Consider the following 24,473-nt stretch of genomic DNA (forward strand, 5'->3'; position numbering starts at 1 on the left):
ACAAAGCATCATCACAAAACTTGTGCTAAACTAACAATTGCTGTCATCTTGAAGATACTTTTTAGCTTTTAAAAGAACACAGAAAATGCAGGGCTTTATTTATGTGTCTTCCATCTAATTTCTGTTGCTTTAACTCACAGGCTGGTCTTCCTCCCTAACCCCTTTGTTAACAAGTGGTGGTCCTGTCCCCCTGGGTGGCAGGCCCACCCTTCTTCACCAAGCTGCTGCCCAGGGAAATGTCACTTTATTATCAATGCTGCTTAATGAAGAAGGACTGGACATTAATTACTCTTGTGAAGATGGCTATTCTGCCTTGTATTCTGCTGCTACGAACGGACACACAGGTAAATTATACTAAGTTTTATTATGGCATCCAAGTAACGTAGTGAAAGCTTATTTCATAAGTTTTTACTATTCAATTAGGCGAAATGCATGTTTCTTAAAAATGTGAAATTGAAACTGAATATATAGTTTATGTGACCAAAGTCATGGTATGGTATTGCATATATATAAGCAATGCTTCTGGAGGCAGAATTTTGTAACACAGAAAACATTTGAAAAGAAAATAGCTTGTGGTAGCATTCTGCAGGAACATCCATTCTAATTCTCTACTCCTTTCCTATAAAAAGCCACCAGATATCATCACCCCATGTTCTGTGACGAACCAAAGATCTTTTGCAGCAATAGCAACTTGAAAGAAAGAACTTTCCTCTCCAGGGAATAAGCAGGAAAGAATAGGTCATCACCAGGGTTTTGATCAGAAGCAGTGAAAATGATGGAAGATATTTTCAGAATAGTGTGTTGCTTGGGAAATAAAATGAACCATCTTTCTTTTTTAACTAAATGAAATAGCCTTTGTTTGTTCTCTAGGTCCTCCTGAGAAAATTAAGTTTTCTTTTTCTTTCCCCACTACCACAACCCTCCTCTGCCTTGAGAAGCTTCTCTGAACCTTTCAACAGTCAGTCTTCATGTTTTATGAATATATTTATGAAATGCAGCAAGTATGTTAGTAATAGATGTGAATTTCAGGGATACAAACTCCAAGAAATAATTTTCAAACTCTTAACATAAGGCTTTGAACAGCAGCTTCCTTTAAAAAGTCCAGTGCACATGACTGTAGTTTTTTCTAATTATGTAAAAATCTCCTAGTTTCTTATACTGCAAGTAATATCATTATGCTGTTTTGGACACTAAAGATGAAATCCAGCAATACCAATGACAAAAATTCCATTAATTTTTAGTAAAGGCAATATTTTATTTCGGAGTAGAAGGTGGAACATAGTGCCATTAAAGCCACTGCTTTTACTTTGTGGTTTAATTTAACAAAATATTTGTTAGAAACACAGTTAGAAAACCTTGATCCGGTGTTCCAAATAGTATTTTGAGAGGCTATTTAGTAACTTTTCTTGAGTATTTTAAAAATAAAAGTAAAGTTAGAATACAAAATCCATAGCTAGGCAGATAGATCTTTCTTTTCTTTTTTTTTAAGGGGTTAAGGGTTAATTTTGCTACCAGGCATATGGAAGGAGGAATTTTCCCTTTGTTTGGAATGATATATTTTGTCTTTGCTTGCTAGGTGCTATGGTTTATTTTGTAGGAACAGCTGGGTCTTTTCACCTGATAGATTGTTTCCTGTTGCCTAGGTCTTCAAAATAGTGGAAAAGTCCTTTTTTTTTCTCTCCTTTGCACTTTTTTCTTTTTTTTCAACGTTTTATCTGCAGTATTAAGAGTCCAAGTTTATTATATCGTGTGGATTTATTTTTCTTCCCTCCCTGAATGGATGTTCAGTGGATTCTTCTAGGCTTACATTGATTTATTATTACATTGCTGGTGTTTGTGGGATACCAAAATTGACCTGATTCTTCTTTACTCATCTTGTATTCCAAAAATGTTTCAAAGAAAATACCCTGATTTTCAGTTACAATTACTGAGCAGCTCTTCCTGACAGTAAAGGCAATTTGGTTTCTTGTTTTATTGTCAAAATTTCAAATACAAGAGGCACTTGACAGAAGTGTGAAAAGACACTAATAAAAACAAACACATGCATATGCATCCTGTAATTGTTTAGTATCTTTTACTTTTTAAGATAAAAAATATATTACAGAGGCTTTAGTGTTGCTCTCCTATTTATAGTTGACAGGATGTGAAAAATACTTTTGTTATACAAATCATCACATTTTAGCAAGGAAATGAATTGTATAAAGTCTGAATTAGAGAATCAGACAGCAGCAGTGTTGATGTCTCCTTAATACATTACATGAAAATTGAGAGTAGTAGCTTTATAATATTTTTGGAGGAAGATTTTTATGCTTATCTTTTAATATATAATGCTTTTTCATTATTTGCTTTTGTTCCCAAGTGCATGGATAGATCCATCAATTCAAAGTGGAGACCTTTAAAAACAAGTTTATGTAAAAATGCATAGGTTTGAGAAGGGAAGAATAGAAATAAATATTATTAAAAGTCCTTTTCAATAGCTTTTTTTAACTAAGCAGGTGGAAAGAAATTACATTTATTTAATTTAAGGATAAAATAATTTATTCAAATTTTTCATTGTGTTGAGTAGGGTTGCCAGTGGTAAGTTTCTGTCTTTTGACTGTTTGTTTTTTTTCCTTAGAATCCTTAGAATACAGTCACTTAGGTTGGAAAAGACCCTTAAGATCAGCAAGTCTAAACATAAGATTTAACATATAAGCTTAACTTAAGGGGTGATGGCACCATGATTTACTTTATATATTTGTGAATATTTTCAAAATGAAATTAGTGACAAAGTGGATTTGGAGATTTCCAGGACCTTTCTAAGTCAGCTAACCAGATTTTCCTGTTTCTCCTGGGAAAGATTTGTCCAGAAGAAAGAGTAAATCTAAACTTGGTAAGAGCAATCATAGTGAGTACTTTCCTTCAGAACCAAACACCATGTTGCAGACAGTCTGGGAAGAGTGAAAAGTGAATAGTTTCCACACATTTTCAGTGAAGAAATACAGCATTTGAGATATGTAAATAACTAGAAAATGGTGGAGCACATTGTAACCAGCATGGTGGCAGCAGCTGTTATATGCTCTCAGCCCATTCTGTAGAGAAAATTGAATCACACAAGAAAAGAGAGCACTGAAATATTCTGTCCTAATTTATCCTTATTGCAAAATACGTAGCTTTCCTGCCTGTAAAGAGTTGCCTTTTGAGAGCTGCAGCAGAGGGTTTTTCTAGCTCATTAAGTTAATTGCAAATGCTTTGTTTCTGACACACACTGTCCCTAATTCTGTAGGTCTGAGAGAGAGAACTTCACCCTAAAAATATACACTCTCTTTAGGTTTGAATGGACACGAGGAAACTGTTATTTTTATTATTTAACCACTAGGTTTGGATAGCTGAACAGGTTGCTTTGTCAGGCTGTCTTGGTTTGATCCATTAGCAGAGCAGAAGCCACTTCTGTCTGTATGCACTTAATATGTACAGTAGTTCTCTTCGCTAATAGATCTGCATAACTGTATTGTGTTGTAAATCCTGACCATTCTCTGCCGTGTGAGGTGGTTGAGAAAGACAGAATGAAACAACAAAGAGTTCCTGAACTTGAGAGATATGAAGAGAATAATAATATCCTTTGGACTCAGCTATGTGCTAATCATATGCATTTTTGGTATCATTGATGATCTCTTCTGTCCTGAGTATTTGGAGGCTGTGGCACCCTGACTGATAGGAAAAAACTGGAATGATGTGGGAAGTAGAAAGGAGTGAGGTGCAGAGACATACAGCTACACGGAGTCAGCTTTGTCAAGCCACCGGATGTATCTGCATGGTGTTTGCCAGCACTCTGGAAGAACTAACTACCCAGCTGTGGTGGAGAGCAGTAAAGTCTCCAGGTGTTTGTGCTAATTCGCTTCCATGTTTTGCTTTTGTTTTGACCAAAACCTTTAATTTAGTGACAATATCAATGTCTGTCTTTTGCCTGCCCTTCCACCCAGTGCTCCCCACTGCTGATTACTTCTGTGGCAGACAGGAGTGAACTGGAGCTATTGAGCCTGGAGTGACCCAAATTACCCTTCTACAGATCCCAATAAAAAGTCCATCCGGACGACTCAGACTTATTATAGAAAATTGCTCTTTTACTTGACATGCCACCAGAACACTTTGTAGCGATTATTCAGTCACATCGTGCGCCTTATGAAAGTAGCTGTATTTCCTCATGCCCGCACTTCCCCCTTAAACAGCTTTTTTCAGTGAACTTCTTCAGAAGCAGTGTTTTGACAGAGATAACCTACCACCTGAATGATCTGCCAATCAATAATAGAATTAACTGTACCTCTCTAGAAAGGTAGTCTTGTTCTATGTGTTCTTCATGGCTTTGCATGGCTAACATATGCTTTATGAAGAAACAGAAGAGTATTCTAGCCAAATACTTAAAAAGTGCTAGATGAAAATTTTTACAGCATCCCTCATAAATTTTAGGAGTACTAAAGGATGTCAAGCAGGAATTTGTGTTTTCAAGTTAATCATTTATTATAAGACTGGGAATGATTATGAAAAGAAAAAAAAGGTCATTCTTAGCAGAGGTATTTTTTCAGTTAAAAAGCAAATGTAAATAAAATTATATTTTAAGTTGGTATTATCTTACAATTGAAGGACTAGGTAAGATAGTTAACTGAGAGCTTCTTTGTGACCTAAAAAAAATATTACAGATCAAGTCCTGGTAGCTTATTTTGACAACCAGCTTTACAACAACGACAACAAAAAAGTCATTTCAGATCAGATTACTTATTTCAAAATTAAAGAATCTTAATTTACAATATAATAAGGTAGAGTGTTCTAAAATATTATTTCTTAATGTTAAATTATTTATTCAGTCAACTCTCTAACATCGGTATTAATATTTGAAAAAATTATAATGGGAGTAAATACATTAACGAATGATTTAGATTAGTCAGATTTCTAAGTAATTCTTAATATATGCTTCTGGTGTCTAGAGATAAACTTCACCAGCAAAGCTTGCCTTCAGGATCTTACTGCTGGAACAGCATTCAATAGGCTTGCTCAGAAAACAGGTCAGGAGTTTATAAATGGTGGTGTAGCTGAGCTTATTTTCCAAGTAATAGTTTCAATTAAAAAAGACTTGCTTTATTTTGATCTAGAACCAATTTCAAGAATGAAGAACAGATTAACTATTTTCTTCAAACCTAATTGCATCAAATGATATTCAATTTGTGGATGAAAAACAGTATAATTACTATGTAATTAATTATCTTAATTTAGCTGTAGGGATGGTGAAATCAAGCTAGTACTATTCGTAGCATGTCATTTTGGAAATATATGAATCGGAATGGTTTGTGGAGGTTTGTCAGCTTATTTTATTTGTCATTGCACTCCTAAGTCAAAGTGTCCTAAAACAAGACTGACCAGCGTGTTGCTTTAGTTATGTGTGGCTTGTGAACATCTCCTCTGTGACCCTGGTATTTGGGATTTTTGACTTGACTGCCGGTAGGCAGTGATGCCTTTAGGGGCTTCTGGATAATTCAGATTCCCCAATTTTGGGTTAAATAGCTAACCCTGTGGGAGTTACCAGCATGTATTTGAATCCCAGCAGAATCCAACCTAAGTCTTCTGCAAAAGGGTGGTGGTGCCCCCAGGGAGGCAATTCTCACCTCTGCCCTGCAAACCTCTTCCTGTCCTCTAAGGTGTGAGGTGTAGTCTGAAAGACTGGCTGATGTTGCCCCTTGAGCCTCTGATAGTTTTAACTGCTTGCTTTTGTTGACTCGGTGTCTGGTTCTGCTCCATTTATAGATTGTGTGAGATTGCTGCTGACTGCAGAAGCACAAGTTGATGCTGCTGATAAAAATGGCTTTACACCCTTGTGTTCAGCAGTTGCCCAGGGACATGACAAGTAAGTGAAGTCTTTTAAGATTTTTGCCTGTCACCTGTTAGTCTATTTTATATTCTTTGTACTTTTTCCATTACATGATTGTTGCATTGTTAGGTATAAATGCATTTAACTATAATTTATTGAAAGCATCTACTTAAATGCCTTTTTTTGTTCAGCTGAAGGTTTTTAAGCAACTGTCCTCAAATGCTTATCAGGTTTGTGAAATTCAGTGCTTTAGATTCACAGTTTTTAAATACCTCTTCAGTAGTTTAAGATTTACAGGTTTAAAGTAACCTATCTTTATACCTACGTATAAAATTATATCTTATATTTGTCTATATGGGGTGATCGCAAGTAGATCTATATCTGTAAAATCAGTACTTTATTAAAAATATTTAAGTTATAAAGAGGTTTTGGATGTAAAATATAAGACAATTTTACTGTTTTGTTTGCTGTAGGTGTGCAGAATTATTAATTATGTATCAGGCTGATATTAACCATGCTGCTGAAAGAGGACAGACACCTTTGTACTTGGCCTGTAAAAATGGAAATAACAACTGTGTTAAGCTATTGTTGGAAGGTGGAGCAGATCGAACAGTAAAAACCAATGTAAGTTAAAATAGTTTGTAAAGTTAAAGTACCTTGTGTAGTACTGAATATTTACATTAAAATATTTATTTAAAGTTTTCTTTAAAACTGGAATCAACTGTGTAACTTGACAGTAGTATTTTGTTCTTTTCATCATACTTTCTGGCTTTTTTAAAACTGTGTATTGTCTAAAATCTCCAAAATTATGTGACTTTCATATCATTTTACCTATTTCAGATTCTACTTGCAGTTTGCTGCAGACTTTTCTCCAGCATTGCATTTGTAAAACAGAACTTTTCTGGTCTGACTTTTTTTTTGAAGTGGAGAAGTGGAAATAGGGATTTTGCTTCCACTTTTTATGTTACGTTGCTTTGAGGGGACAATACCTCAAAACTTTTTTGCCGGTATTGTAATAAATAATAAATAATATTGTAATAAATAATAAATATATCACAAATGAGAGAAATGGCAAAAAAAAAATTGTATCTAGAGGAGAAAGGGGAGGAGGACCGTCTCAAAATTAACATTTATGTATTGCTTTTTTCAGGTGCTTTCCTAAGTTTTTCTTAAGACTCTTATGTAAACATGACAATAAATGTGGGTGGTAGGCTGTCCAAAAATCCAGCACAATATAGCTTCACAGAACATTCTGCTCCTCCTGTAATTATTACACTAAATTTTTTATCATTCATTTATCTTGCATCTGGAAAGTAAATATACTGAACTTTTAATGAGAGAAAGTTGTGATGTCTAAATCATGAAACTGATTGATTAATGCAACATGAAACAATATTGATAGTTAGAATCATGTTAGTTTAATACATGACAAGGAAGCAGTTTACTATTAACACCTAAGTCCTGTATCACTTAGACTCTTAAAAATTCTGAAAACTTTATTTGTTGGACTGTCCTTGGAGAAAGCTGTAAAATTTTCTTTCTGGTGCATTTTCTTCCTTCTCCTTTTTCCACCCCAAACACATACAAGCAACCGTTTTTCCAAAGGATTATTATGTCACTCTTGCTTATCTTCTTAATTTCCAAACACAACCTTCTGTTCAGATTCATTGCTGATATAAGTCTGCAAGCATTTTTCTATGTGTTTGGTGAGAGTGTGCTGTTTGATTTTGGGTTTTTTTAGGATGGCTGGTCACCAATTCACGCAGCAGTGGATTCTGGTAATGTGGAAAGTCTCAAGCTTCTTATGTACTATGGAGAGCCAAACAGCAGGAACTCTTTGACAGATACAGAGCCTAATTTAAACTACTTTGATTTGGAGAAGAGAGAAGATGACTACAGCAATAGAATAAAGCCTGTTGTTTCTGCAGATCTCATCAACCATGCTGACAAAGAGGGTTGGACTGCTGCCCACATAGCAGCATCAAAAGGCTTTAAGGTCAGTCTGTGTGAAAAGTTACAGTAACCTGATAGAGTTTAGACAAGATAAATTCTTTTATCTTTGAAGAAATAAATTTCAGATGTCAAAACCAAGTTTGTTATCTAATTTCTTGGCACACTTGATTTAACAAAGACAGAGGAATACTTCCAGTGGACAATTTACCCCAGAACCTAGGTGTCAAATGGGGTGAATTGTCCTATTTAAATGTCTGTTTCTTTGCAGACAACAACGAAAAGAGAAAATATTACTTAAGATTCATGTTTTCAAAGGTGAGGTGAATCCCACCCTGAACGACAATTTAATTGATGTCTTGTACTTATGGATGTACATTAAGTGGGCATAGTTTCCAGTTGCAGGTAGGGATGATTTAACTATGCATAACTTTTCCTGTGGGTAGGAAGGGGAGGAAAAGCAGTTTGAGAATCAGGTTTGTGCAGTAATACACTGTTTAATTATTATTTCAGGCAGCCTTTTTTGGCAGGCAGTGAGTATGTTTTTGGGCGGTTGGGTTAACTGATGACAAGGAGAATGACCTGACAGGTTTTACTGATGACAAATAGGAAGATTTCTGGAAATTGAATATTACGTGAAGGTTTTGACATCAGAAGCCGTTCACTTCTAATGATGACTGTTTAAAGGACTTCTTTTTATATGACAGCTGTCAGTCAGATCTTATCATGAAATTTTTACCCAGGAAGAAAATAGAGGATGCTAAACACAGAAGAGAGTGAATTTTAAGAAAATAAAGTCTAAGACTTCAAAACTCAGCTGTGATTACATGCCTACTTCAGTATCTGTCATTATGTTCATTTTTTTCCTGATAAATATACTATGATATGTTCAAAATAGGTACAGATTTAAGATTCACTTTAATAAGTTATGTTTTTTTGGGACCAGCCACTGCTTATTCAGTATTTTGCATTGCAAAAAGTCAGTGTTCCATTACCAGTGTCTCTTAGGCAGGTGCAGACTCTTATTCTGGTTTCCACTCATCTGAATTTAAATGGAGTTTAGTCTGCAAATACTTAATGTGCAATATGTTGGCTCTTTCTTCAGTAAGATAGTCTTTAGGAACTTGGAAGCTAGGTTTCATTTTCTGTCTAAAAGTTGCTTATGCTGGGTGCTCTTGAAGTTTCTGACACTGGAAGTCTTCATGTATGTCTTTCATGAATAACTCAAGGCTTTGAGCTTCTGAGCACACTCCAAGTCAACTGATTGAGGGTACTCTCTTATGTGATGAAGACCATATATAGCTGGCAGTCAGATTCCTGGTTTTGATGTTGCAGAGACTATAAAATTGTATTTGATTAAATGCATTTATTGACTTGGGATATGTTTGGGATATTAAAAAGCTTAATAGCCATCTTCAAGTGCTGTTAACACTTTGCCTTCATTCTCTAATCTGTTATCTACACTGCATGTCATTCATTCTGCCACGTGATAGCTGCGTATAAGCATTGCTGGCACTTGCACATTTTTGTTTCAAGATGGATAGGTGCCATTCTTTACAGATGCTTTCTGCTAGGACATCTTAGCTGTTCTTTCGTAGGCAGCAGAGCCAACAAAAATCCTCATTTTGCTAAGGAAATAGGCTTCTTTCTTTGTTCTGTCCCACTTCTTCCTGCTTTACTTCCCACATTCAGCCTCACAGTTCAGTCCTCTGCCTTCTGCTGTCTTTGCTATTCATTGCTCCCATCTGATAGTCAGCGTTAATGAACTAATCTGGCAAGAAAATACACGCTTTTTTCTGCTTGATTTTCTTCTGGCAAACTTAGTGAACTAATCCATTTTTTAAAAGCAATTGCAAGCACTGGAACTACACCTGGAAAAATCTCACCTCGCGGGCAAATACACCTTGAATGACTGCTATATTTATGAAAGGTCTCAGTATGTCAGATGCACTGACAAAAGTTTCTGGTAGAACAGCTACAAAACATTAGCCAAAACTGCAAGAAGCCACTGTTCTACATCGAAATTCTTAATAGCTGCTTTGCTGTGTTTTCAAGGTTTTGTTTCCCCGCTATGCATAACCCCAGAGGTTATTAATACAGTATTGACTAGTATAATTTCTGTTGGCTTTTTTTTTTTTAAATATGGGTATGGGAACTTTAATATTTTTATACATTTTACAGTATAATTATACCAATCCAAATTTACATGCTAATATCTTCTTTCTGATAAATTTTAATGATTTTTTCCTTTTGATGAGTATATTAATTTTTTTTTAAGAGGGTATCATGTTGTTGGCATCCATAAGATGTTTATACTCTGACTTAATAAAAATGTGGTTTTATTTCACTGCTTGCAGAAATTCAGGTTTCCCTGCCAAAGAAGAGTCTTGCAAGGTGATTTTAAAATGATTATTTTTCTGTGTCCCAATCAGATGTCAGGCATGATGGAAACTCATACTTGATGAATTGCAAAGTGAAAATTGGTTTTATGGATTGCTATCTAAATAGGTTCATTTATTAGTCTGATTAAACTTTAGAATTGCTTGATGTTGCTTGAACATTGAGGCCAGGATATTCAAAGCAGGTTGCATAGATGGGCTTCTGTTTCCTTATGAATACCTCAACTAGTGACCATATACTAAGAATTTCTTAATTCAACTGAACAGCACTTAATCAGCTTGGAGACTTTAGAAGCCTGGCTGCATATGTTCTGCTTTTTCAAAATCATAATTTGAGACTTTGAGGTCTGCTATAAAATATTTTTACTCCTGGTTTCCAACCTCCCGAGAAACATAATTTGGATTCTCATCTATAGAAGCTCCACAGCTGATTATCTTTGGAAATGCATATGTAAGAATTTCAGTTAGGAGTCTAACTGCGTATTGGTAGAACTCTTTAATGCAGCAAATGGACAAGTAAATAATACAGTTCCTACCTTTGCAGAACTGTCTAGAAATCCTTTGTAGCCATGGTGGACTAGAGGCTGAGAGAAAAGATAAGTGTAATCGAACATTGCATGATGTTGCTACTGATGATTGCAAACATCTCCTAGAAAATTTAAGTAAGTAAATACTATCAGCACTGTATAAAAATGTTTTTAGTAAAGAACTTGTGGGACAAAAATGAGAAATGTGGAAAGGGTAGTTGTCACTTTTTTGGCACCACAGTATTAAGTGTCCTTTATCTAGCAAGTTTATATTCTTCAAATTTTACAAAAGCATATGGTAAAATTTTTTAGGTTATTAAATGACTCATATCTTTGTTTTTAAACCATTTGAAAAGATGGTTCATATTGTACATGTGCAAACATCCATATTCTCTTAAAATTTCTGAATTTAATATGAGTCATTACTTTTTCCAAAGCTATTATCCTCCTCTTTTCTTCAGATTCTCGCAGAAGTAGTCACTTAGTGGTGGATAGCTGTCAAATTTCTTCAGGCTAAGAAAATCATCTAGTTGTATCTTAATCTCTTTTTAAAATACAGTTTTGTCACTTGTTTATTATTGAGGGGATTGTTTGTTTGATTCTTCAAAAATATCTTTGAGACAACATCGAATAACTTCTTTTTTCCAACATCAGTAACTTCTGTCACAAGATTGTTATTCTATTGAAACCTGTTATCTTCTTCCTTCTCTGTTAAGTTTTCTCAAAATTCAGCAGAGCAGGCTGACCAGTGTATTTCTTGAGATAGGATTTAATCCATCCACTCACTAGTTCTGTGTACATCTCAATATATTTATATCTATATATTTGGAGAAAAATATATCTATATTTTTCTTTGTAGTGAAAAGTATTGTCTTTGTAGATTTGTATGCTTTTTATTTATCTACTTTTTTATTTTGTGGGATATAAGGATGTGGGTAGTTAAGTTCACTGATTATCAAAAAATGAGCAAAGCTTTCTGTCTGCTGCTTCTGACTTTTCCTCTTTAGCTATTATAAATCTCAGTTCTTACCATTTTACTGCAGGTTCAGAGGGGAACAGCTCACTTTCTAATAGAAACTTTTCCACAGTCATCTTCTTTATCAGAATGAAGCCAATTTCTGATGGCTGAATCTGTAGCCTGGTAAATTAATGCTTGTATTATTTTCATCAGGCTTAGCATTCTGTTTCTCTGGTCATGCTTGTCACAGATCCAGCTGCTTTTATCAGGACGGAACCTTTGGTCTCCCCTTCTCTTCTTCTATTCACCTAAAAAAGCCAAGACTGACTTTTGGGTACAGTGTGTATGTACTATTCTCTACCTCCATCACAGTCTAGTAAGGTTTCCACTGTAAGGAGCTGCGTGTAGGACAGGAGGATGTGCTCTGCCAGATCAGAATGACTAGGGGCCAGGATTGCCAGCTGTGCTGTAGCGGTCACATGCAGTGAAGTTTAGATGTGTACTGCACCTCTGTCCTAGGGGCCTGTTTCCTCATGGAGAACCCTCTGTACTCCTTACAGTCTGTGCTCATTTCCCTGAGGTCCAGCCATCAGAAGGGCAAACCTTTGATACATTTCTCACAGTTCCACATCTGAAAGATGCCTTTGAGTAATCTTTTCCCTATGGAAGGCCACTGTGTTTAAATCACAGCTTTTCTGACATCAGAAAAGCTTCATTGGTTTGTATCAGCTGAAGATCTGGCTTCTTATCACAAAAGCAAAACCAAGATCATGTAGCAAGATTTCATAATAAGTTTTGTTGTTGTTGTTTTTTTTTTTTTTTTAGTGTACTTATTTTTCATTTCAGGGGTAATTTCTGAAAGGTATTGTTTTGGCGTGAAAATTAGAAGATAGCTTCCTTTTCAATTTTAGTGTTCTAAATGATCCCCAGAGGCTGCTGCTTCTGTTGAGTTGTATTCCAAAGAGCAGGATTTAAAGTAACTTCATTGTTTCTAGAATATGCATGTAAATTTCCTATTTTCCTGTTTTAATATTTTGTCAATTTATTCTATAGCAAATAAAATATTCATTTTCAAATGAATTTTCACTCCTAGTCTTAGCTTTTTATTTAAAGAAATTTGGCTCAGCTGTGTTTTCCACTTGTGCACTAGTGCCAGAAAATTATTTTTCTGAATTAGTAATAAAAATGTGCAAAACAATAATAAACTAAAACATTAAGACACTGTCCACCATCTATCTTAATTTATAAGCAATTAGTCTGTAAAGAGGAAATATAAATTAAATAAGTTTTGTCTTGCTTCCTATTATTTAAGCATAAAAATCTTGATTTTTTTTTTTTTTTAAAGATAGATACCTTGGTATTTTCATCACTGCTCTGATTTGGTGGTGGTGATCCGTGCTGCTCTTCGCCCTTTGCTTCTCTGTAGCAGGAGTTATTTTGTAACTTTCCTTTGTAACATGAAATGTTGGTCCATAATAATGGGATTACTTTAAATTGAGTTTTACGGTTTTTCTCATTGTTGGTATTTTGTTTTTCAACAGATGCTCTTAATGTACCTGTAAGGATTTCAGTCAGTGGAATTGAACTAGCCCATTGGGGTTCAGAGGAATTTGATACAGAAAACACAATATGTGCATTAAGTATCCGCAAGCAGACGTCATGGGATGATTTTTCAAAAGCAGTGAGTCAGGCAGTGACAAACCATTTCCAGGCAATCGCTTCTGATGGATGGAGGAGCCTAGAAGACCTGTCATTTAACAGTGCTGCAGAATCCAGTCTTGGCCTCAGTGCAAGCAGTATATTATCTGTCAAACTAGGTATCAGTATGGGTGTAATATAAAACCAAAACTTGGGGGTTTTCTTAAATTTGTGAAATCTTGTAAGATAGAAGAATCTTTAGATTTCTGGATCTTTTAAAGCTTAAACTAAGAAAGACCAGTACTAACTATTCACCTTTGAATAGTGTTGGCATGAAAGCAGTCTTTACTTTCAGCTATGTTTATGGCACAATTCATTAAGCACTTTAGTCTTGGGGACCATGAGGCCCTATGTTAATTAGCCCTTGATATTGTGTGCAGTTTTGGGTTCCATAATATAAGAAAGATGTTAAGGTCTTAGAGAGCATCTAAAGGAGGGCAACAAGTATGGTGAAGGGCCTTGAGGGGAAGCTGTACAAGGAGCAGGTGAGGTCACTTGGTTTGTTCAACCTGGAGGAGGCTCAGGGGAGACCTCATTGCAGTCTACAACATCTTTGTGAGGGGAAGAGGCTCCCCAGGGAAGTGGTCACAGCACCAAGGCTGCCAGAGCTCAGTAAGTGTTTGGACAATGCTCTCAGGCACAGGGTGTGGTTCTTGGGTCTGTCCTGTGCAGGGCCAGGGGTTGGACTTTGATCCTTGTGAGTCCCTTCCAATTCAAGATACTCCATGTTACTATGAAAGCAATTTGAAGCAAAGCCTTTATATATTTGAAAAATGCATCTTTACAGTACATCCAGAATATATAGTAAATACAGACTGTAAATCACTGGCGTAGTTAAACAGAACTGCTGTTTTGTATAACTTCACTTACCAAGGTAAAAAAAGAGAAATCTTTAAAATTGTGAGAAATCAGCCAAATTGTGGGTAGTAGTAACAGCTGTATAGGTTTCTGAAAATTCTTAAATTCTTGTAGTTCATCTTTAATCTCCTTCACCCCTCCCCCTGCCCATCAGGCAAAAAAAAACCCTATTCACATTAGACTGGACAAATATCCTATTTTACTCTATTTTACATGTAAAGATGTAAAGACAGGCTAGCTGTTAAGCTTTTGTCAGCTGGCAGAAAACATCAGTATCCTCAGTCATGTATCAAATAATAGTGTGATTTAGTACATCTCATACATAGGACTGGTTTGTTTGTTGAATTTGTTAATGCATGCACACAATATTTGTAAGTCAGTGAATATATCTGAGCATAGGACACTTTATATAGATATAGGGAATATCTCTCTCTTTTATTTTTTTCTTTTTAACAGGAAACGTTTCATGGTCAACAGGTCAGATTTTTTCCCAGCCACCATGGGACTTTTTGAAGAACAATAGAGCTGAGCATATCACAGTGTTTTTGTTTGGTAATTTTCAAATCATAATTTTTCAGTCTTGAATGTTAAGACACTCTGTATGAAATACATAATTTCAGAATCATTTACTACTGTTTTTTTTCTTCAGTAATGCTTGATTCTCAGAAATATCATATCTTGGTTTGAAATATAATAGATATAATACATAACTAGATATAATAGATATAATACATAACTAGATTTGAAAGTATCGACAATATTTAGAAAATATACTGGCACATAAAGCTCCTACTACCTTTTTCAGTTATTTAGTAGTATCCATATTGCTTATGTCATGGATAGCCATGAATCTGTGGTGCTGTGTAAATGCATTTCATTTATTCAGCATTTTAGTTTACATAGCCTCTAATTTTAGAAGATTACTGTAGAATACTGCATGAAAAAAATATGTATCTGTCATATACACATGTAAAACACGAGATATTTAGAAAAGTTATTTTTGTATCTCATTTTAAGGACCTCAAGAAGGCTGTCTAAATAGTGTGACTTATGCATCCATGATCCATCTTCAGACACTTCAGAATTACCTACGCCTGGTCAGTACTAAGCTAGCATCTTTCAGCCTGCTAATTGCTCATAAAAATACTTCTGTAATAGTGTTGACTAAAAAAAAAAGTCATTCTTTCACTCCGTGAAAGAATGTCAAGAGTTCTAAAAAAATTAAATGGGATGAAAGCTGGTATTTTAAAGTCAAATCCCCCTAAATTTAACCCTTTAACTTTAGTCTCATGAGGGCATTAACTTTCTTCTTGAAATAGCTGCTATCTGATTAACTGAACTGCTTAAAAAATATATTAAAAGCTCTGTGATATCTTATTGCTTTCCAGAGTTATTTCATTCTACTTTTTGAGGGAAAAGTAAATTAGAATAACATTCACATAAGAATTATTTGAAACTTGAATTTTATTACTAGCTTATATTGATATTTCCTGTAACTCTTAGTTTGTTTAATACCTCAAAATATAAGGGTAATTAGATGAGTTAGCTTTCATAGATCATTTGTTTTAACATTGCATCGAATCAGAATTAGATTAGAATCTGCATTATTTTTGCTGTGTCCTTGGATAGTATGATATGTTGTTAGAAGCGTTGTAATGCCTCAGGTTTCTGCTGTATTCAGCAATATTGCACAGTGATATGAGCATATTCCCTTTCTGACTTTTTAGATACAAAGTAGTTTTACAGTTAAGATAAATAAAATACATTTTATTCTACAATATTGATAACATGATTCCATTTCTATTGGAAATAAAGTCCTTAGTCTAAATCCTTACGTTGGCAGTAACTTACACGGATGATTTTGACATCATTCTGATGTATATTTTAACTCCAAATTAAGAAAATATTTGCGATTCTCAAACTCATTCTTCCTACATGAATTTGTCAAGTTTTAAAGTTTGTTATAACAAAATACCTTGTTAGGTAGTTTTACAAATTAGGATATAAATTTATCAATATATTTCCAGTATATTGTGTGCAAATATTGTCTAGTTTGAAATTAATATAGTAAGAATTATCAACTCCAGTAGTGCAAAGCAGAGAATTCTGTCTGTTAGGTGCTGATTGTGTCATCTAGGTAAAAACAAAAGTCTGAGCTTTGAAGAGTATTTTATTGTCTATCTATAGGTTGAACAATACCGCAATGTCATTTTCCATGGTCCAGAAGGAAGTTTGCAAGATTATATAGCATATCAGATAGCAGCCTGCATGAAGGTATTTACACGAACATATCAAATAAATTAATCTATAAATCAGAGTTTTCATTATTTCACCAAATCTGTAAATTTTCAACACAGCAAAAGCAAGTGGCTGCGGGATCCACATGTGAGATCGTTGAAGTTCAAGTGGATGCTGGTTTCTCCAAGGAGCAGCTTGCAGAACTGTTCATCAGTAGTGGTAAGGTTACTTCAGCAGAACTGATTTTGGTAATTTGTAGGAAAATTTTTAATGGTGCAAAGTAAAGAAATATATTAAAACATTTTACATAGTGGATGGCATGTTTTAATGTAACCCATAGTTTGTCAGGTGCTTGAGGAAAAATCATACGAGTCTAAACTGAGGTAGAACTAAGTATGACAGAGCTTACAATGGGGAACTCTGTCAAAAGTTCATGACATTTAAGTAAAATTAATGTTTATTTATGTCTCATTCGTTTTCCCCCTTGTTTGTGAGCCTTTAAAAGTTCATTGCTCTGGTTCGGGTCTCCTGAATCAGAAATAAAGGTTTATTGTTGCCTTAATGAAGCTATTCTAATGTTTAAAAAAGTATATGAGAAGGGAAACTATAACTATCACCTTACTAGGGATAAATTTAGCAATAGAAGAATTCTTTTAAAAAAGCACTATCTTTTAACATATGCTTATTTACTAGATATTTGTGCATCTGAGCCAAATTTTGCCACCCAAACAGGCAAAAGTGTATGTGTGTGTGTTCTGACCCATTACTACAGGACAAAGTTGAATTTCTGTTAGGATTAACTGTTCTCTCTCGGTGGATATGAATAACTACATGTAGATCAAAGTCCAGATACTTGGGTACTCCACAATAAAATATTCTCAGAGCAGTCAGTAGGCTGTACCTGTGTAAACTGGCAGTGAAACTGGTGAGAGTGAAAAAAGGAGAAAGTAGCCAAAGATGAATGACAGTGAAAATGGGCAAATGACATATGGAAGCAGAAGGATGGGGGCACATGGGTCAATCAGAAATAGTAAGGAGAATGTAAGAAAAAGGAATAGAATAGTGCTAAAAGTGAAGAGAAAATGACCATTTTATATGGAGGACTTTCTCACAGGCAGGTTGTGCTACATTGTGCCCATACTCCTGCATTTGAACCCTGATTTCTTTTATTTTGCCATAGTATTAACCATCTACTAATACTATTGTATATTGTATATCATATCTGATATGTAATATAATTGTCATGGTTTTGCTCTGTGACAATTTTTTTCACTCCCCAGACAATTACTATAAATTGAGAGAAGGTTTATGCAATATAAATATATCTTATCTAATGTAGGGATAATAGACCATGTCTGTGCTTGTGAACAAAAGCAGAACCATCCCATCAGGTCATACAGTGCCATGCAGTGCTCTGTTCTGTTCGTTCACATATTTCCTGGTGTAACTTTAATCTGTGGCAATTTTTCTCTAAGGAAATCCTGGTCACAGTTCAGAGGATAGCTTGTGCCAGTGATTATTCCCACATCATCTTCAATGTCATCACACTGCTGGGAGAGAAGAGGGCATTTAGTCAGAAGTCAGCCAGGCTCTGGTGTTTGGCTTGCAGGCGAGAATGTCTCTAATAGTCTGGTTTGTTTACTGGCTAGTGTCTCTTTGGAAAGGTGCTTCTTTTGGATGCTGTACTCTGTGTCAGCAACACACTCTTAATTCTCACTGCTTGCATTTCAGCATGGTGCTGCTGGTTGAGTCTCTCATTTTTCTGCCCATTGTTCTGTTGCATTTCCTCTCCTAAGAGAACACTTGTCCTCTCTCTAAATGGATCTATCAGACACAGAGGAAGTACCTATCTTCCCTGCTCTCAAGCTATATCCTCCTAGTAAAACAGGGCAGTAATAGTCAGGAAACTGCAAATAAAGAGCAGTGGTCAGATACAGTCAGATGCTGTTAGTTTTGTACTTTTACATGTCAGTTTCCTTAATGACCAATTTTAGTACCGCCTTCAAAAGGTTCTGAAACAATGGAAGGTACAATATACTCAAGATGAGTGTTTTGTTTTATATATATATATTACAGAAGCGTTCACCTGGGATTTAGTGTTACAGGAACTCTTACAAAGGCTGTCTTCTTTAAGCAACAATATATTTAAATCAGGAAAATGAAAGGAAAATATCTAAAATGTGAAAAAAAAAGTATATACCTTATTTGATGCCTATTAAGTTCAGGTTCTACTGTTTGTGCCTCATACTAGCTCTGATTATTTGAGGGATTCTAAAAGATATTGAAGGTTTTGAAGAGAAAATAGTAGCAAACAAATAGGCAATCTCATAGAATGATTAAGTTTCTTATAAACGTGGACTATTCTGAAACCTTTTATCACTACATGGTATAAAGAGTACATGTTAAAAGTTTAAGATGTATTACAGCAAGTGAAAAAAATGTTTTCAGAGGTCTTTACTATCTTATTTGTTGTATTTATTTTCAGTGTGCTGAAATCTTTCCTATCTGTGAAGATCCCATTATAGCTATTTCAGGAACTTACTTTAATCATAGATTTCAATTTTTTTCTTAATATACAGTATGATGTTCTTTCTGTTGTTTGATTTTATGCTTTCGGTTTTGAACATATACAATCTGTCTGCTCAGAGGAGTCCTCTTAACAATCTATTAAGAGGAAAGAATTTTTTTAAAAATCTTTTGTTGCATTAGTAGCAGTAAAAACTGTACACATAAATAAAAGTCAATTTTCCTAAGTAGACATTAATGGGATTTTTCTATTTCAGCTTGTCTGATCCCAGTCAAACAGCCTCCTGTAAAAAAGGCAACCATTGTGATTTTAGAAAATCTGGAGAGAGCTTCTTTGTCTGAATTACTAGGAGATTTTCTGGCAGCTCTTGAGAATCGGAGTTCGGAAAATCCTTGCACAATTCAAAGAGGTATTTAAAGTACTTGAGATGGAGAAATGTTTTTACTACAGTACAGTTGTATGACAAACAGGGAACAGGAGAAAAAATGTAATTTGTTCGGTTTTATATTTTATTGCGAACAGTTGTTCTTAACAAAGATAGCATGTTTTAAAGCTAATTTATGGTGTTTTGTGGTTTTGGGGTGTTTTTCTTTTTAACTATGTCACTGCTTCTTGCTTTCATATCAAATCATGTCAAAGGTTTGAGTATTTTAGTAAAGTGCTTTTGTGCTTCCTTTTTAGCAAATGGAGTTACTGGTGCTTTTTACTTTCATGAAAACTGCTTTTTACTGGGGACAATCGCTAAGTGTCATCTTCATGGCTCTGACCTGCTGGTTCAGCAGCATTTCCGTTGGGTTCAACTTAGGTGGGATGGGGAACCAATGCGAGGCTTGCTTCAAAAGATTTTAAGGAGAAAAGTTATAAACAAGGTAAGAACTTGAATCAGCTTCAGCAGTTTTGCTCATCACCAGGTCTTGAAATATGTATTATGGTAATGCTGTGTAGTGGGTTGACCCTGGCGGGACGCCAGGTACCCACTAAAACCACTCTCTCATTCCCCTCTGCAACTGGACAGAGGAGAGAAAAAAAACCAGCAAAGGATTCATGAGTTGAGATAACAGCTGGGACAGGTGAGTTACTGATTACCTTCACAGGCAAAACAGACTCAAAGTGGGGATAGTACTTAAATTTATTATAGGATCAAAGCAAAAGAGTGGGAAGTAAAATAATCTTAAAAACACCTTTTCCCCACCCCTCCTTCCTTCCATATTCTCCCTCCTCTCCCCCAGTGGTGCAGGGGGATGGCGAATGGGGGTTATGGTCAGTTGTTGTTTCTGCTGCTGCTCAAAGAGAGGAGTCCTTCCCCTGATCCCGTGGGATCCCTCCCACAGGAGACAGTCCTTGGTGGACCTCTCTGGCATGAGTCCATCCCTCGGGCAACAGTACTTCCCAAACTGCTGTCCCATGGGTCACTCTTCCATGGGGTGCAGTCCTTCACGAATGAGCTGTACCAGTGTGGGCCCCCCACAGGGGGAAAGTCCTGCCTGGGAAAAACCTGCTCCAGTGTGGGCTTCTTCTCCATGGGCTGCAGGTCTCTGGCAGGACCCTGCTCCATTTTGGGCCTCCCATGGGGTCACAGCCTCCTTCATGCATCCACCTGCTCCAGCATGGGCCCCTCCATGAGCTGCAGGGCGGTCTCTGCACCCCAGTGGTCCTCCATTGGCTGCAGCGGCACAGCTGCCCCACCATGGGCTGCACCACGGGCTGCAGGGGCCTGGAGCACCTCCTGACCCTCCTTCTGCATTGACCTTGGTGTCTGCAGTATTGTTCCTGTGTTCTCACTCTGCTCTTTTCTGGCTGGAAATTTTCACCTGTGCAACAGCCTTCTGCTCTTAAATATGTTATCACAGAGGTGTTACTATCACTTCTGATGGGCTTGGCCTTGGCCAGCAGCAGGAAGCCCATCCTGGAGCCGGCTGGCATTGGCTCCATCAGACAGGAAGTTTCCAGCAGCTTCTAAGAGAAGCCACCCCTGTAGCTCCCCTGCTACCAAAAGCTAACCACAGAAACCCACTACATGCCAAAAGCTCAGCAGGTAACTAGGTTTTTCAAGAAAAGAAGCCCATTCATTTCTGGGAAGATAAAAATTTACATCTGTAAATTTTGTGCTTGACTTTTTAGGAAGGTGTGCGCCGTGGCTGATTAGCATAGACACATTTGATTGGCTACAAATAATTATACTGTAGCTACTTGCCTACCCACAGAATGAAACATCCTTCAGTCATTTTTTTCAACTTCTAAGCATGATAAAATCAGTTCAGCAAGTGTAAAATCCCTTTTAAAATAATTTTATGTCTAAAATAAGATATGTGTGTTTTGTCTAAGTTTTAAGCAGCAAAAAGACTTTCCATGATTTTCAAATCAAAAGAGGGGTAAATTATATCATTAAGGAAGTTGTTTTGAGCCAATAGCTCTGTTTAATCTGGAACAAGAATCCAAAAGAGGATAAAGATGGGAAGTCTGTTCTAACATTAACAAATAAATGGAGATTGGAAATTTAAAAGCAAGATATAGGCAAAAGAAGAACTGTGGACTTTTGAAACTTATTTGGAAAAAAAAACATTCCAGTGTGATAGCAGCTATTGCAGACAGTCAGACAGTGTTAGACATTGGGAGGGGGAGTTTAATCAAAACAGCTGCAAAGGAAAATAATCTTGGCAGCAGAGTTTTGAACAGGCTTAAAAAGGGAGATTGTTCTATGAATAGAAAAAACTATCAGTAATAAAGAGTCCTGTTGTGGGACAACAGACCTACTGTCAGTTCTGAGTGTTCAGCTGGATGTATCTTAGTTATCCTTGCAGATGTCATCTCCTGTACCCTTTGCCACAGTTCCCATCTATAAAAGCTTACTGATTCGAAGAAATCCTGAGGAGGAAGTGTGCAGTAACTGTACATTTCAGCTATGAAAATGAGGAAATTCAAAAACATTCCTAGGTATTCTTTAATCAGAAGAAGAGGAATACAGAATACAAAAAAAGAATCACGTGAAATGTATCTATGAAACTCTTAATACATTACTTTTCTTAGATTATGTTTTTTAGGTGCATAGTTATTTACGTCTGAGTCCCTGAGGCACAGTAAGCTGGAATCACAAGTGGTTGTCTGGTTGAGAGTATGAATGGTCACCAGAATCCTTGCCAAGGATGGGGATGGTGGTCACTGTTTGTTGGCATGTAGTGGGATCAGTTGTAGCTGGTGTCTTGTAGGGAGACTGTAGTGCTGGAATGAGGTATAGACCAGAGAACAGTGCAATAAAAGTATATAGCAGAATTCTTCTCTGTCCTCACGAGGAGAAAGGTTGTGTTCTCAAGCCTACAGTGGAGAATATCTAGTGATCTAAGGCTCTTCATAAAAGGACAGAAACACTTTGATCACAGATCATTCAAGATCAAAGAGAAGGACTGTCTTCAGTTGAGCCAAGAAATGCACAATGCAGACAATTGCAGAAGCCAGGGGTATTCTGACTTGCACACAGTCACAGTCTTGGGTCAGATTTATTCTGCTAAACTGCTTTGGCTACAAGAACTTACAGCATCATGTAACAGATGTCATTTTCAAGCTATTTTTTATGCTTAAAAGAAATCCTTAGTCTCGTAGGTTAGAATTTGACAGTGTAATAGATTCCCACCTCTGACTGAAATTGAACACAATTTGGGTAGTAATCTCATTAAGTTTATTTTCTCTCAAGCGTATATGCAGATGGTGGCTATATGGAGAAAAAACCATGTGTCTTCCTGTATCTTCCCTAATTAAATATTGAAATGCCCAATGTGCTAGCACATTTTTTTTAAGTACTTACATGTGCCATGTGCAAAGTCAAATTCCATTTGGTATGGGACTTAAAATAGTGGATTCCAAAGTTAAAAATAGAAGATTAGTATGGTCTAAAAATCCAAAGGAAAGCACATTTACTGTTTAAACAATGGATTATTTCAAAGATCTGTAATCTGATAATTTGTGTGGGCCTTAATATTTATATATTCAGGTGAAAAGCTCTTTTTCCCCTAGTTGGAACTATTACAATATAGAGGAACATGTTTTTCTACATTAACTTAACCTGTAGACTCTGTCAAGAAGCTCTGGCTTCAGTGCTGCCAATTAATATATCCCTGCTACCTATTTTGATGCTTCCTTTAATTTAAACGGTTTCAGAGGATAATACTAGGATTAGAATGATGGAGACTGTAATTCAGGGTCAGAGAAAACAGAAGATTTTTCTGGCATTAAATAATTAGTCTGTAACAAGGCATACTAAAAGATTTAAGTCTTAGAAGCAGGCATCTTTCCTTCATTGCTGCTAAATCTAAAATCAATATGGAAATCCACTGAGCATATTGGATAAGATATTCCTGGGTAAGTCTGGATAAGATATTCCTGTTCAGTGTGATTGGATGTTCTTTCATATGCTTTATTTATATCATATGTATTGCATACGATATGGTATCCTAAATATTTTAGAAAAGCACTGCTAACAAAATTTGTGTCCCGGTTTCCCACAAGAAAGTAAAACCTTGTCAATTTATTGATAAGGTGATATCTTTTAAAGTGTAGTTGGGGAAATAAGTTTTAATACAGCAAGACTTCAATATACTCCATAAAAAGGTTTGACCAGTTTTTGACTGTTTCTAATTTTTGTAATAGAAATACATGAGTTAAAAACCCCACAAACCTCAGGGTTTCAAGGAAAGCATTTGCTGCTCTGGTCTTATGTCATGTCAAACATCTTTTCTCTCTGCAGTTCAGAGGCAAAGTACCTCCTCCATGTGATCCTGTGTGCAAGATCATAGACTGGATTCTTGCTGTTTGGCACCAGCTGAACTCTTGCTTATCACGTCTAGGAGCACCTGAAGCACTTATGGGGCCAAAACATTTCTTCTCTTGCCCTGTGGTGCCAGGGCACAGCCAAACAACCGTCAAGTAAGATTTCAGTTTCCTGTTTGAGGCTGTTCAGTGCCAACTAGATACTTACTACAAATGTGTATTGGCTGTGTTTTCTCCCAAAGTCAATCTTATTATGATCTTTCAGTTATTTTCTGACACAGAGGTTACAAGATTCAAGAATTCTGAGCTTGCAAAGTTGGTAATGTCTCCTTTTGAAGTTGTATATGAAGGAAGCTTGGAGAATGATTTCTCGCTCTTTTAAATACCTGGTAAAATTTTAAAACATACATACAATTTCACAGATACATTATCTTAGTAAATAAGGCAGATATGTATATTTAGTTATACACATGGTTAGATGTCCAGTAACATAAGAAAATATTTTAAAATGAGGAAAAATTTGGCTTTTCTAGCCCACAATTGCATAAACATCTGCTCACATTCCAACTGCAAATGCTAGTAAATGATACAAGAAATAGTTACAGAATTTTAGCTTATATTAATTTCACACTTAGATGTTGTTTGGCTATATTAGAAATATAGCCAAATATTAGGTAATATTTAGCCAAATAATATAGGTAATAAGCCCCTAATTAAG

The 24,473-nt window shown here is 35.9% G+C and overlaps 1 protein-coding gene across 1 annotated transcript in view; it reads left to right on the plus strand.

Annotated features, from left to right (window-relative positions):
• CTTNBP2 (cortactin binding protein 2) overlaps positions 1-24,473 on the plus strand; it is an 81,371-nt gene that overhangs the window by 44,613 nt on the left and 12,285 nt on the right. Inside the window, exons 5-17 of the mRNA XM_027893667.1 lie at positions 141-344; positions 5,776-5,875; positions 6,313-6,463; positions 7,581-7,835; positions 10,733-10,850; positions 13,215-13,490; positions 14,686-14,781; positions 15,247-15,326; positions 16,417-16,503; positions 16,587-16,686; positions 19,251-19,403; positions 19,676-19,863; positions 23,733-23,911. Coding sequence (XP_027749468.1) covers positions 141-344; positions 5,776-5,875; positions 6,313-6,463; positions 7,581-7,835; positions 10,733-10,850; positions 13,215-13,490; positions 14,686-14,781; positions 15,247-15,326; positions 16,417-16,503; positions 16,587-16,686; positions 19,251-19,403; positions 19,676-19,863; positions 23,733-23,911 — 1,987 coding nt within the window. The remainder of the gene's footprint in view (positions 1-140; positions 345-5,775; positions 5,876-6,312; positions 6,464-7,580; positions 7,836-10,732; positions 10,851-13,214; positions 13,491-14,685; positions 14,782-15,246; positions 15,327-16,416; positions 16,504-16,586; positions 16,687-19,250; positions 19,404-19,675; positions 19,864-23,732; positions 23,912-24,473) is intronic.

Source organism: Empidonax traillii, unplaced genomic scaffold (genome assembly GCF_003031625.1).
Source record: "Empidonax traillii isolate 1590-97213 ecotype Southwest subspecies unplaced genomic scaffold, ASM303162v1 scaffold401:size1000279, whole genome shotgun sequence".
Lineage (NCBI taxonomy): Eukaryota > Metazoa > Chordata > Aves > Passeriformes > Tyrannidae > Empidonax > Empidonax traillii.